Source organism: Corylus avellana, chromosome 1 (genome assembly GCF_965113065.1).
Source record: "Corylus avellana chromosome 1, dhCorAvel1.hap1.2, whole genome shotgun sequence".
Classification (NCBI taxonomy): domain Eukaryota; kingdom Viridiplantae; phylum Streptophyta; class Magnoliopsida; order Fagales; family Betulaceae; genus Corylus; species Corylus avellana.
Window position 1 is genome coordinate 42,249,345 of NC_142490.1, and position 15,612 is coordinate 42,264,956.

At 32.5% G+C, this 15,612-nt stretch overlaps 1 protein-coding gene and 2 pseudogenes across 1 annotated transcript; 1 reads left to right on the forward strand and 2 right to left on the reverse strand.

Moving 5' to 3' along the window:
- Positions 1-1,841: 1,841 nt before the first annotated feature.
- Positions 1,842-2,346, forward strand: LOC148589873 (ABC transporter F family member 4 pseudogene; annotated as a pseudogene).
- Positions 2,347-8,277: 5,931 nt separating this feature from the next.
- Positions 8,278-9,192, reverse strand: LOC148589874 (ribonuclease 1-like). Its single transcript, XM_088515511.1, has 3 exons — positions 8,971-9,192; positions 8,651-8,846; positions 8,278-8,507 (listed from the first exon to the last, which is right to left on the reverse strand). Exons 1-3 carry the CDS (start codon positions 9,190-9,192, stop codon positions 8,278-8,280), a joined length of 648 nt encoding a protein of 215 aa, XP_088371637.1.
- A 3,639-nt stretch (positions 9,193-12,831) lies between these two features.
- On the reverse strand, positions 12,832-14,470 carry LOC132169850 (CASP-like protein 1C1; annotated as a pseudogene).
- Positions 14,471-15,612: the final 1,142 nt, after the last annotated feature.

The window sequence follows — 15,612 nt, forward strand, 5'->3', positions numbered from 1 at the left end:
ATGAATCTAGTGTTTTGTAAAATGTTTTATGATTTTTCTCTTTAGTTGGAAATACTAATAACAATTTGGATTATCTGGCAAAAAAGAAGCTGGTGAAATAAAATAACAACTTTGTCATGCTTTAGCTTTATCTAGCCCAAAGGAAGTTGGATAATCCGGCAAAAAAGGTTTCTCTCCTAAGCTCATCTTCGTAGGATGTATATCACTTTTAGAGGATTTGTGAATTCTTGAAAGAATTGACTTTCAAGTTGTATATTTATTAATTTGTTCTTGTTCTAGTTTTGTTTTTGTGTGACATGCTTTCTTGGTTGTATAAAAAGTTTTAATGGTAATTGTAGAATCCTGTCTGTGTTCTTGATAATTAAATTAACTATCAAGTCAGGGTGAGAATTTAATCGAGTCTCTTTGCTTGCATCTGAGTTGTTGATGATGATGGGAAGAATCTAATCATCACCAATATATTTTGATGATGTTAAACATTTACAATAGTTGGCTCAGGTTTCAGCATGGGTTTAAGCATTGGGATTAGCTATTATATTGGTAGGGGCTGATTCGTTTGAATTGGGGTTCATAGACTATGAAATGCAGAAATGATACAGGAAGAATTTAAATAAGAAAGATAAGTAACACACATCGGAACTTGATTATATATAGATGCACATTAGTATTATACAACTATCAGAAGATGGATTTAAAACAATTTATATGAAATCATATATTTGAAATATCAATGAACTTTTTAGTGTTCCAAAATGGTTTTGGTTGAGAGCCAAAATTGTAGTGGTTGAAGATGTGGTAGGGATTTCTTTGTTATAATATGGGCTTTTTATGGTGTTATAGTTATATTGATTTCTTTAAGTTCATGTATACTCTAATATTAAATTCTTAAGCTACAACGTTTCTTCATTGTTTAAGATAAAACTTCCTTAGTGTTTAAGTATTGACATTTGTTTTTGTGTACCTGGGTTGCGCTTTTCACTTTTTATAAAGACAAAACTATTGACATTTGTGTAGAAGTGCTTTTGTTTTACTCATCATGATCATAACTCATCTTCCTGCTTCTTTCCTTTCTATGGTGTCAATTCTTAACGTGTCTAGTTTCCTTGGTATTAATTATTTACTTGTCTTTCAGATTTTTGTTCTGAAACTAGATGTTCCACCAGCATTTCTTAATCTTGTTCATTTAAGGTAGCAAGGACATTGAAAAAATTTCTTCTCTTCACTTTAATTATCAAGAATCCCAAAAGGTTGGCCCAAGTGGTGAAGGCCTTGGTCTCGAAGGTTTAGTCCCTTCAAGGTCCAAGGTTCAATACTTCTTGGGTGCAAACAATTCCTTGGGGCCATACCCCCTGGTGAAAAGCCAGTGATTTACCCAATTTCGTGTAGGAAAACTCCCGAGAGTGCGGTGCACGGGACCAAGGTTTCCTCTGCAGGGGTGGGTTCGAAGGGCCCTGCCTTGTAGAGGTTCCCGGTATCAAAAAAAAAAAATTATCAAGAAGGTTTACTTATCAGATGATTTTGTGAGACATAGTAATGTTACTTTCTCATTAATTATTTACTTTGCTCAAACCATGGTGTTTTTTGTTTTTGGTTGATTTTTGGATTCTAGATGACAGAAAGGGACTTGTAGACAAAATATTTTAGAGCAGAAACTTGGTAAGCAATTTTCTCTAGGGACTTCAATTGACCAAGGGATTGCATAAGTGCTGATGCTTGTGGGCTAGTGCTCACTCACCTCATCCACCCTCTTGGCGCCTCTTCCTACTACCTCTTTTAGATTGTTCAAAGGTTTTAGAAGGGTTAGAGGTGGGCTTGGAATGGAATTTGTTTGTGCATAGATAATGGTTTGGGGAGATTTGGTTCCAACTGAGGGTGAAGTACGGAGGAGTCAGAAGTTGAGGATTGGGAGGTATTCACAGCACTATGTGGACGTGTTAACAATGGAGGAAACACCAGTGCAGTATCTTCTTCGTCTTCATCCAGATCAAGAGTGACTTAGCAAGCCATAATCACCTCACCCCAATAGCAAAATTATCTGGAGGGCAAAAGTCACGGGTTGTCTTCACTTCAATTTCCATGTCGAAGCCACACATATTGCTATTGGATGAGCCTACAAATCATTTGGACATGCAGAGCATTGACGCACTGGCTGATGCACTGGATGAGTTTTCTGGTGGAGTTGTCCTTGTCAGTCATGACTCTAGGCTCATATCATGTGTTTGTGAGGATGAAGAGAGGAGTGAAATTTGGGTTGTGGAAAATGGAACTGCGAGTACTTACCCTGGAACATTTGAGGAGTACAAGGAGGAGTTACAAAGAGAGATCAAACAAGAAGTCGATGATTGATTTGGCAGCTGTGGCATAAGTATTGACATCTCAAATCATATACTACAATTTACATTGCACATGTTTTTGTATTCAATTTTATAAGTGCAATAAAACATATGGGTATTTGTTTTGTAACTCTTAGCGTAATCCATGTACTGCAGATGTGTAGAAATTACAAACCTTATTATTTAATTAAATGTTCGTGCGTTACCTGAGCATTTTTTATCTCATGCAAGCTAGTCAACTTTGGTTGTAATAATGTTGCGCGTTGTGGCTTTCTTGGTTATAATACTATTTTTTCCTTTTCATTTTGATGTTATCATATGCTTGTTGAAATTTATGCATTGAATTCCATGCCATGGGTTGGTAATACTATGATGAAATCTGAACTAGTTGGTTCTTCTGTCTTTGTTTTGGTTGCCAAAACTCGACTACTGGTGAAATGGATTTGCGGCCCTTGGAAACAACCAATTGAGCTTGCCTCTTCTGGTTTGTGGAGAACAAGAAAATCCCACAAGGCTATTGTAATTCATTTGTTAAATTTGCAACTCTCAGTCTATATTAGACTGCTATTTCTTTAAGCAATTTTTGACAGCAAAGCTAAGATCTGGCATCTCCTATCCAATGAAAGGGTGGAGGATGAGGTCAATGAGCTGTAAATACCTATAAAAGAAAGAAGTAACATTTGGAGCTAGATGGATGCATTAAATCATAGTACTATTTTGCTGCAATGGTTAAAAGTTGTTTTGCTCTTTTGTCCATGATTATTCAGGTCACAATCACTGGCTGTCCAATGAGCGATGACTGGCTGAATTCATAGACAGCCTCATGTGTGACAATTTCTGATATCTTGGGCCATGGTTTTTTCTTCAGCAACTTTGTGAAGTATGATTTGGTGAATAGTAGTTTTCTGACCTTGCTGAAGTCATAATTAATAGTTCATCTTGTGATTTTTGTTGTCAGGGAAAAAAAACTTCTGGTTATAGGGACAGCGAGTAAAGTTGGCTTCTTAGATTCAATTGGTATTTGTGATGCTTTCTCTGTCACTTACCATGTTCCTACATTGAAGAGAGATGATGCAAAGAAGGAATTATTTTCATGCTATCCTGTTATTGTCTTAGATATATAGTGGTTGTGGTGTTCTTATTTGGCTTTCTGTTGCTGGATAGCATCAACTTTCCATCAATGCTAGTAAATTAAACAATAGGAGAATATTATAAAGAATGGTTTCGTAGTGGTTTATGCAATTGCTTTAAGATCCTGAATGTGAAATGCTAATTTTTGTCTAGTTCTTGTACATTTGCTAATTTGGGCATGAGGATGGATTGGTCTGGTTGTGGTACACTTCTTAGGGCCTAAAACGGTCAATTTAGCCGTCAAATATGTAGATCTATATCCTTGGAAGGAGTTGCTGAAACTTGTGAAATACTGCATGGATTATGACTTGTGCAGGATAGGTAAATGAAGTTTTTATTTCTAATATCTTTAAACTTTGAACTAGGAATATTTTAGCCTCTATTCTTTTCCCTTATTTTAAAGAGGTTTTTGTAAAAATAAAAAACGAAAACAATGTCTATTCCCCCAATTCATTTGATGCCTAAAGAAATTTGAGCCCTAAACCTTCCTCTGAAGCTCTCAACTTCCTCTTCGCCGTCGCTGCTATCGTAATTGCTCCATCCTCCAGCTTCCAGGTATAAATCATCTCTCATTCTTCTCGTCCCTTTCTCTGTCACTCTAAAATCTAGACGCTATTTTTGTAGCTCTTTCTCTATCTCTCAACTCGACTATTGTCTTTCTGTGATGATTTCTCCATATGAAGCATTTTTCTGTTGGTGAAAGATTCAAAAGCCACCTTTGGTACTTGTCCATGGAATGGAAGCTCCCATGCTGCTTGTGCTTGGCTGAACACTGGCTTCCCTTCTTTTCAGGTTCTGGCTTTGATTGCTATTCTATATGCTATCAGGCTTGGCTTTAGAGAAAATTTTCCTTTGTTGGTGGCTAAATTTCTCTGTAGTATGTGCATTTTCAACCATTCCTTTATATGAGGCCTCATGTAGCAATATCCAGAGTAATTCTAAAAGTCACTCTTGTGTCACTCTAATAAAGATGTGACTCTTAAAATTACTATTTGATCAAAATTCAATAATGATCAATCACAAGCCCAATGCTGATTTTAAGAGTCATATTATTCTTGGAATGACACAAGAGGGACTTGTAGCATTACTCCAATATCCATTAACAGTTGGACGAATGAGATTCCTTTCAAGACTTGTCATTTGGACCAAGGTATATTATTCTCATTGTTCTCAAGTTATTTATACATTATTTATTCAATATTAAGGACATAACTAGGAATTTAATATAGGAGGACCATATTGCACTAGAGTCATTTATGTTAATTGTTAATTATTAATATATTAATTAAATGATTAAATTTGTTTTGTTTTTTTGTTTTTTTGTTTTTTTATCAATTTAAACTTTAGGACATCTAATTACTGTGAGAGTAGAGATCCTAATTCGGAACATGTCTCCACATTATAGTCCTATGTTGAACTTGAAGGAAATTTTGAGCTCATAAAGTGTTAAAATATTAATTAAATATTTTTTTTACTATTAGCATATGAACTCTTGGTTTTTTATTTTTTATTATTACAATAGTTCATCCAATGATTAATTTTTGTTGATAAATGAGAGTCTCATGATTCTTTGGCATATAAATAAGAAGCATGCAAAGAGTAACATGATTACCATAAGTGTTTTTGCAAGAATGACGAGACCTTTTCAGAGGATGACAAATTACATGGCCGATTGTTTAAAGTTGCGAAGGCCAATTTGCTATAAAGAGAGGACTTCTGCATATCATTTATATATCTTGAATTTAGCCATAGATAGATCTGAAAAAGAGAGCCCCTTCTATCTACACATGTTGTAAAATTAACTAAAATAGATCTGAAAACAAAAGATTTTTAAACTAAATCAATTGATTGACAAAATCTTTTAACTTTTTCCATTCATTCCAACTTCATGCCTAAGGTCCACCTCTTCTATCAAACGCCGTCTCTGAAATTCACCCAAAGCCACCATCCTAGGCCACCATCTTTCATTGTGATACTTTGTCGGTTTGGTTTGTTTCTAACGAAGATGGTTGTGAAGAAAGCCTTGCTTTCTTGTAAGTGAAGGAGAAGAAGAGGATGAAGTGAAGAAGGCTCTCGACCCAAAGCTCCATCAAGAAATGTGATATTTCTGTAACTTTTTTTGGAATTGTTGACAAAGATGAAAACCCATTGTGAAATAAAGCACTAAAACTAACAACCACCATATGCCACCACGGCAATTCGGCCAAAAAATTTGGCCTCAATTTCTCGGACCCTTTCTCGGTCTCCTGATGGTCTTATTTCCAATAGAAAAATCTTGCCATTTGGTTGCTAAGAAACATCCGGTTGGGTTAAAAAAAAATAATAAGAAAAAGAGAAAAGAGATTTTGTCAATGGGTTTCCCTTGGGTCAAAGATCCGGTGTTCTCCTCTGCATTCTATTTGTTTTTTTTAAAAAAAACTAATGTGTTAACCTTATATTGAAGGTTATAAATGTGTCGTTTTACACCACAATCAGAATGAAGTTATTCTCAAAATATAATACTAATTCACTTATGTGAAATTAGTATGTTTCCTAATTCCTGGTGTGCTAATATACAACAAATTTTTGTGCTCCCAAATAAGTTTTTACTTTTAAAAAAAAAATAAAAAAAATAATAAAAAGATCAACCACATCAAGGTTTCAGGATATATAAACAATTAGCATTATCATCTATATGAAGAAAGGAAATTTCACCCAATTGCTATTACCATTATTACAAACAAAGCTTTTTGTTTTTCTTCTTTCACTCATCTTTTGTTCATCCCATACAAGAGATTGACCAATCTACCATTGAATATGTGGGACCACATGTGGTCTTACAGATTTAATGGTAGATTTACAAAAAATATGAGTAAGAGATGGATGTGTTTCTCCTTATACAACCATCAACCCATTGCAATTGCAATCCCTCTTATCAAAACCCATCTTTATTTGCAAGGCATCAAATGCTAGCATAGGGCATTGCAATTAAGGTTGTCAATATAGAATCTTCGAATTTATTTTTATTATTTTGCTTTTGAAGGGATAAAAAAAATAAATAATAAATAAATAAATAATGTAACTAAATAAAAAAAGAAGATAGAATTAAATTAATATCACCAAACTTTCAATGCATCTAGGTGGAGCAAATTTCAAATCACTCGTGTTTTTATTCCTTAACCATAACAAATATTCTTTTGAATTCTTATTTGTTCAGGTCCCACAATGTCTTAATTAAATTACATATCTATTCACCAACTTCTACCTATTTCTTACTCCTTTCTTTTATCTTCTAAGGGAGAAGGGGTTGAGCTTGACCAAACAACAATCTCGTCTCTCGTTTTGAGAAATTTCCTAATAGTATGAGTAGAATGATTTGGCTAAGGTAGTGTAAAGAAAACTAGAGCATGTTGTAGTTTTTTAATTGTTCATATTTAATTACAAATGGTCTATATTTAATTTTATTTTCTCTCTTTCTCATGAAATACGTAAAATTAAATATAGAAAATTAAAAAACTTCAACATAGATACTGTAATTTTCTTTACATCAGTATGGTTTGGTTTACATTTCATTTGTTTTCATTTTTTTAAAGTACTCCTACTTATGTTTAATCAAAATTGACATTGCTTATTATTATTATTATTATTATTATTGGGTTAAATACAAAATTGATCCTTATGCTTTTGGTGTGTATCAAATTAGTCATTGTGTTTGCAAAAGTGATAAAATTAGTCATTGAGCTTTTTAACGGTATAAAACACGTCATATTAGCCAATATAAAATGAGTGTTTGATATATATATATATATATATATATATATATATAAGAAATAAAAAAAAATAGTAAAAATAACAGAAAAGAATATAATATACATATATGACAGAAAATCTCTCATTTATTTCAAAGAGAGGAGTATTGCGTGGGATTATTAGCATCGCATTGATGGCCATGAAATCGAAAGCTGTCCCCCATGGGGAAAATAGAGATACATGTGGACCAAATTAAAAGACACTCTTACGTACTTACATACTTTTTGTGGGAAAAGAATTGACAAATATTAAATGCCTGCATATGCATGCATGTATGCTCTGCATGCAATCTGCATATATATATATATATATATATATATATTGTTGTTAATATTTTTTATTTTTATTTTTTCAAAATTGAATGCCAAACGGATCAGACTTAATATACAAAGAGAAAAATAAGAAAAGATTTCAAAACCAACCGATCGAGCCATGATTCATATATGAGATTTCAAAACCTGCTTATATATAATGTCTTAAACATACGGTTAATGTGGGAGTTTGAAGGAATGTGTATAATAATTAAGGACAACAATAATTAATGAAGGCTTTCCTTGTCTCATGCATGATTTCATTTTATCTTAAAGATATAATTCGCCCAAATCTCCATTTAGCTAGAAGCCAAAGTTTGACCAACCAACCTCTTTAACTCTCTCTCTCTCTCATTTCATTATTATTATTATTTTTATTTATTTTTTGGTTTTTGAATATGTACGTCCGAATTAATTATGTGAGCTATGATGAACAGTATTTATGACATAATTATAAAAGAAAAAAGAAAAAGAAGTTACACAACTGGTTAATGAGAAACATGCATAGTGATCAAATATTATAAGATAATACCCTCCGATCCATACAAATTAAAGGCAATAATTTAGAAACATACATACTCAAATATAAGACTTAATACTAAATTTTTCACTGCAACCTAAAATACCTACCCACGGCAATAGCTAGATCAGGAGGAACCACCCACACATAGAGCCCGAGCCCGAGACCATGCACATGGGAAATTATATGACATTCACATAGGAAATGCAATAAGGGAGGAATTATATGAACTAGAAACGGACCATACACAGTTTATAAAATGATTTGCTGTCGGGTCAACACAAAATCTTATCTCGAACATTTGTATGGTTCTGGCGGTTGTTCTCATGTCCTCGTTGCATGCTATGAGTGGTGTTACATTATATGCACTTTCAATGGCTGCCTTGTAGTCATTTAACGGGTATGATCGACCGGGAGACATCCCTGTTAGTTGTTATACAAAAAAGTAGAAAATAAATAAATAAATAAACAAGCATTAATGTAAATATATATTGATTAAACACGTAGACGTAGGAGGGAGTTTTAGAAGAAGAAGAAGAAAAAACACAAATGTGTAGCAATTAAACCATTGTTCTGCAGTTCACCAAGTAGCTGATTGAGCCTAAGGGCGAGGTCACAAGTTGTTTGAAAATAGTCATGTTGAGTAAAAGTGGTACAAGTTCCGTGCTTAGTCCATTCATGCTCCCAGAAGTCTTCGTCTAGACCTTTTAAGTTAGGCCAAAGTGTTTTCATATTCTGGGCGAGTTGTGGGTCACTTGTCACCTACATATACATATATGCATATAACAAATGAGAAAATGAGAAGAATCATGACTATCCATAATTAACACTTCTAAATTCTAATCACTTATTATAAACTTAAATACATATATAGCATGCACAATACGTCACTTTGATTAAATGGAGGTGTTTGTGGACAAGGGAGTGGGAGGCTACTGCTATAGTTCTGTGGCCATAGGCCATGTATGGTGAACAATGGAGGAGGAGTTTGCAGACGGCTTCCAATACTCGGTGGCCATTGTAGGGACCGGAGATAAAAATCAAAGGCGCCCAATATTATAGGTGGGAGACAGAAAAGAAAAAAGAAAAACACAAAGAAAACTTTCATTCTCGATGATCCCTATACGTACTCTTAATTACTCGATCTCAAGAACATGCTTCTCCTGCGTACACTACTCCCTTGAATACATAGATGATCAAAGGCATTAAAGTTGTTTGGTGGAAGTTGGGGAGTTGGTGCCTTGGATTAATTAATGTGATGCTAATAATCCCTATAGCTTAAGAGAGCACCAATTGCAAGCAATCAACCTTACCTGGGAGAGATTGAACTGATTTTCAATTAATGATCAGGGAGTGCATGCCAAAAAGGATGTAATGAAGAGAGCGATGGAGACCCAAAACTGTTTTTAATTAAGTGTTAAAAAACTCCAACTACTCAAAAATAAAATATATTAAAGTTGATCACTTATTAGAAACTTAAATACATATATAGCATGCACAATACCTGATTTAGATTGAATGGAGGTGCTAGTGGACAAGGGAGTGGAAGGTTACGGCTAAATAGGATGTAATGAAGAGCGATGGAGACCCAAAACTGTTTTTAATTAAGTGTTAAAAAACTCCAACTACTCAAAAATAAAATATATTAAACCTGATCAATTAATTTTCAAAATTTATATATTTTGATATAATAAAAAATTTATCATATATATATAAAGATTTTGAAAACATGGTAATAAAAATTTATTATATATAATAAAAATTTACAACATATATAGATGCTCTAGTTTTCTTTACACCAATAAGCCAAATCATTCTACTTAATTATACTATTAGGAAATTTCCCAAAACGACAGAAGTCATCGATTGGTATTTCAAATTTCCCAAAACGTGTCAAAAAAAAAATTCCCAAAAACTTATTTTTTTAAATATTTAAAATGATGATTTGACACAGATTTATTTTACATTTTTTCCAAATAAAAATTAGGTGGTTCGGTCACACTTAAATTTTTTATCTCATTTCTTTTTTAATAAAACTTAAAAACAATTTTTTTTATAGTGACGTGGCTCCAACATTCATTGCATATGGGGACCTTAGATTTTTATTTTTATTTTTTAAAACAAAAATTTAGTAGTCTTTATTTTTACCAATTCATAATTACAAAGGGTAAAATTGGTTTTGAAATGGTCAAATTAAGGGTATTTTAGGAAGATATTTAGGTTAAAATTGGTTTTAAAAAGATAAAAACAAAATAAAAAGGTTGTCTCTAATATTAATTTGACAATTAATGAATCATATATATGTGACTAAATAATGCACACATGAGTAATTAATGCTCCCATCATCCATCTTCATTAACAATGAATTGCATTGGTTAACAATATGAGAAAACTATTTATTTGATTCAATTACCCCTACACCTATCTACCTTCTATATTTGTGCACATAATAATTATTAGTCACCTATACACACTCCTGCATGCATGTGTATAATTCATCAAATCCTTAATTGAATTGATTTGACAGTCTTGGATTAATTAAATCCCTGCTTAATTAATTATCACATATATAGTCGAGACATATATATATATATATATATAAAGAAAACTACAGCATCTATGTTGAAGTTTTTTTTGTTGTCTATATTTAATTATATATATTTTTACGAGAAAGAGAGAAAACTAAAATAAAATTAAATATAGACCCTATATCAATAGGTTGATGGTGGTGTAATGAAAAGTATTACACATTTATCTTTTGGATTTTAGTTACTGGTTTGGAGCTTGAGCTTGGATATAGGAAGCTCTCCTTTTTCACATGCTATCTTATTTTCGGATCAATTTATGCAAGTCTTTTTGTGCATGTTCTGTATCATAATTGGGTCTACCTAGCTGACGTGCCTCGGTCTCATTGGGTCACTGTCTTTGATGCCTTTCTTCATTTTATTTATTTCTTTTTTTGAAAGTATGTATGTTTGAGACGACAAGAAATAAACCAAACAAAAGGAATTGTCTTTCATTTTCTTCATTCGTTTCACTCAAAGCAAGAACACGAAAACACAAATCCAAGAATAACGATTGTGTCCATGAATGATTGTGCGTGTTCCAAAATCAAAACTCCTAGCCTTTTTGTTTTTCTATTATTATGACAGGGCTCACACACACTTTAGCTGTTTACTACTCAACATTTTCGGTCATAAGCCCATGGGCCTATTGAAGGTAGCGATTTGTATTCTGTCAACTTGAAATTCCCTCTTTAAGCTTTCGTTGCTTTGAAATTTGTGGATGATTTCGGTCTGAAATGTCTGAGCTTAATTCAATAAACCTTGATTGAGCTTGAGTCTTTTTTATTTTTATTTTTTTAACAATTTCGGTGTGGTTTAGTCCTTTTCATTAAAGAAAAAAAAAAAAAAAACGTTTATCAGGTTTTTTTGAGAAAAATTAAGCGGTATGGACATATCAATTACGAGGTGGCAGGTGCATGTAATGGTCATAATTATATAAATATTGTAAAAGCAATATTTGCTGATGCATTTGGGCTTAAACTCAGAGCTTATTGCTCAAGCCCAAGCCCAAGCCCAAATTGGAAAAAAGTTTACCTTCAATATCTCTCTTTTACACTGAGCATTACGCTCCCCTCTTTGTTGAAAGGGAAAGGCTTAGATGCGGTAGTCAGGACTACCGCACCCTGCGGTAGCCCAAAACGTGGTAGTTTTGGGCATTAAACGATTACATTTTAGGCTACCAAAGTGAAATAAAAAGAAAAATAATAAGGGCTTGTTTGATATTGCGTTTGAGGGGCTTAAAATTGCTTTTAACACTTAAAAAGTTTGTTTGAAAAAAAAAAAAGTATGCATTTGGTAAAAAAGTAAAAAACGCTTTTAATTGTCTAAAAAGTCTAAAAATAGTCAAAAAGCAGTTTTGGCAAAAGCTTAAAAATGAAGCTTTTACCAAAAAGCTCTTCTTGACTTAAAAACTCTATTTCTCAGACACAATCCCAAACAGGCTCAAACTAAATTATCAAAAACAATTCTAGATTTAGAGCATAATTATGAGATTTGTACTACCCGAAGACCGAATTGGTTGTGATATAAAAAATTAAACATTTTTTATTATTATTTTTTTTTCTTTATTTCTCTTTGTCAAATGGTTAGAGAATTCCTTAAAATATATATATATATATGAAAATATCAATGTACTTCATAAATCATCAAATTCAAGGATTAGTGGTAGAAAAAATTATTTCAAATAAATTACAATTTAGTATAATGATTATGTGATCATGGCTTTGGGGTGGTTCGACCCGTGCTCCTTGATTTTTTATTTTTTTAACCGAATTTATAGGTGTTTTTTTGTGTTATTAAAAAAATTATAATTATTTTTGTCTTTTTGCTAGGCTTAGGGACTCGACATTTTTTTAATAGTTTAAAAAAACATTTGTTCTATGATTGAAAGTTTAAGATGACATTATTTTAAAAGATAAGTCGACTTTTTCCAAAAACTTTCCTAATATCTCTCTCTAACACGGCCCATAAGTCAATTATCTTTACTCGAATAATAAATTTTCGTTATTTAAATTTAAAAGAAAAGAAGTTTTCGCTATTTATATCAAACTTAATAGAGATTATAAGTATTATAAATCACCATTATACACGGAGGATATGGGGTAAAGAAAAGAAAATGAAAGTTGAAAAAGGTGAAAAGACGTTACAAAATCTCTATACAAGCTGTAGAATTGTCTATGGTTTTATACGGTGAAGAGAGGAGTGAGAACAGTGTGAACGGAGTATATAAAGAGCAGCAAATATATATATTATTGCAGCAATTAAACCGGCGATCAAAGCTCCGGTGACTTGGTTGCAAAACTTGGGCACTTGTCCGCAAATAGGCAGCCATCCAGCATGACTGTTCCCTTTCTTGCCCACATGAGCAACCGCCAAGGCGGCCGAGACGCTTGATGTCAGTAGCATCGTTATAACCTTAATTGCCAAAAAATAAAAATAAAAAAGTAAAAAGTAAAAGGAAGAAGAAAGTGAATTTGTGTTTATCTATAATACAAAAATATTAAAAGTACAAAATCAGTATAAGAATGTCCTGAGAAAACTCATTGTAGTATGCAAAAATATCAAATAAGTTCTTAATTATTATCAAATCTAAATATATAATGACACGCACATGTTTAAAAAAAAAAAAAAGTAGGAATATATTGCCACATGTCTTTATATAATTGGACAAGTGGAAATTCCTTCGTGTATTTTTTTTAAGCTAGTAATTAAATTGAAAGAGTGCGGTTATATAATTGGATTTGACGCGGCACACTATCGAAATCCATCAAAATTTTGAACCGAAGCTGATATCTGAACAATTTTATACCACAGTGAGCTTATTGCAAGTTAGTGAAGTCATATGGATTGATTTTGCATTTTTGCCATAAAAATATCAGATGTAATTCCACAGCTAGTTTCTTTTTCTTTTCTTAATGAAAATATATAAAATTTTGTATTATGAGAAAAAAAAAAAAAAAAAGGAAAAAATATAATTTAGCTCCTCAAACTACCAGTCATTTTTATTTTAGCACCCTAATGTTCAACAAGTGATAAAGTAGCTCACAAACTACAAAAAAATTGCAATTTGGCCATTCCGTTAGTCAACACTATCAAATAGGATGAAAAATGTAAAACGACGTCGTTTTTTTATGTTAAGTTACTAAAATGTCATTTTGAAAAAAAAAAATCAATTTAAAAATGCCTCCAAAAACGACGTCGCTTTGGGAGGCATTTTTTAAATTAATCATTTTTTTTTTCAAAAGGGTATTTTAATAACTTAACCTTGTCAAAACGACGTAATATTTAATTTTTCATCCTATTTGACGGTAATGACTAATAGAGTGGCTAAATTGTAACTGGTTGGTAGTTTGTGGGCTACTTTATCACTTTTTGAACATTAGGGGGCTAAAATGAAAATGACTGGTAGTTTGGAAGGCTAAATTATATTTTTCTAAAAAAAAAAAATTATTTGAAAGAAACCATGAAATAGCTTCATTACCGCATCTAGGATCACAAGTAAGCGCCAAAGCAAAGTCTTTGAAGAAACAAAGAGAGCAATAACGCTGTATCCACTCGCAACAGCTTCTGCTATCACGAAGTACCTACACAACACAAATCATTGAACGGAAATTAACCCAATATTAATAACTAAAGGAATAAGCTCATAATAATAATAAAAACTGACTTAAACGCAGATTCGTTGCTATATTTTGCTTTGAACGTTAAGTTCAAGACTTCAGCTGAGTCATGGCTTGTGACCATGACTATGGTGGCCGATAGGGTTGCACCCAAGGCTAGGAGCCTCAGCAAAAGGGAGAATATCCTCCTGGTCTTCGTCATGGAGATTAGCTAGCTAGCTTCAACGAGTCAAGTGAGGAAGAAGATGGCGGGTCCTCGATCTAGGCTCTAGGGAAGTCTTTATATTTGAAGAAACATCGGACAAATTAATTAATCAGCTGAGAATTAAGGAGGTTTGGTAACCTATAAATGGATGAAGATATGTGGTTGTGGGTAGCTTATAAGAGCAACATGTGTAATCACGATTAGAGAAAGTAAAAACAAATATTTAGGAGTTTAATCAACCAATAATTCCTCCAAACGTGGAAGCTTTTGAAGTCGGTGGTCTGCATGCATGCATGAATACAAATAGGGATATATAATTTTTTGCTATTTCTTTTGGATGAATCCTCACCGGTCAGTGCAACTACCCACCTTAATCTGCACGGGACCTATCAGTTTTGGCACGTATATTAATTTTTTTTTTAAAAAAAAAAATTCAAATATAGGAAAACGGGTCATAGGATCCAACACCAATAAAATGGTGGGTACAGAGACAATGCAAATAAATAGAGAAACAACAAGCAATTCTTTTATTCATGATTCTTAAAGAAATATAAATGAGTCAGGCCTTTTCAAGGGCTGCACAAAGTGATAACAAACGGCAAAAGAACTCAATGAAGAGCCTTAACTAGTAAAAGCAATAACCATTGTGAAATGGTTGTTGTAGAAAATATATTGCCAAAAACCAGAATGGAGTCATTGATGAAGAATGAACACTAGTTACAAAAGTCTCTTCTAGTGGATCAAACCAAATAAGAACCGGGAGACAGTAACCCACAAAAAAAAAAAAAAAAAAAAATTGTTTTAGAAATGAAAATTTTTAATTTTTTTTAATTTTTTCCTTATACAATGGATTTTTTTTAAAAAAAAAAAATTAATTTACCACCCGTTGTTTTTTTTTTTTTTTTTTTTGAAATTTTTTTAGGTTTAGACTTTTTCTAGAAGTTTTACTATTTTTTGTTTTTATTTTACTAAGGGTAGTTTCATCATTGGGGGGAACATTGACAATTTTTGGTAGTTTAGAAGAGAAATTGTCATGATTAAAAGTTTGGATGAGACATTATCAATTGGGTGGTAGTTTGAGGGGGGTATGTGAACTTTTTCCAAATGTTGTTCTTTCAAATATTTATATATAATTAAAT

Excerpts from the sequence above, each read along its gene's own strand:
- LOC148589874 (XM_088515511.1), bottom strand. The coding sequence starts at position 9,192 with ATGAAAGTTTTCTTTGTGTTTTTCTTTTTTCTTTTCTGTCTCCCACCT. Across the intron at positions 8,847-8,970 it reads CTCCATTTAATCAAAGTGAC|GTGACAAGTGACCCACAACT; the intron begins GTATTGTGCATG and ends ATGTATATGTAG. Across the intron at positions 8,508-8,650 it reads TGGTGAACTGCAGAACAATG|GGATGTCTCCCGGTCGATCA; the intron begins GTTTAATTGCTA and ends AACAACTAACAG.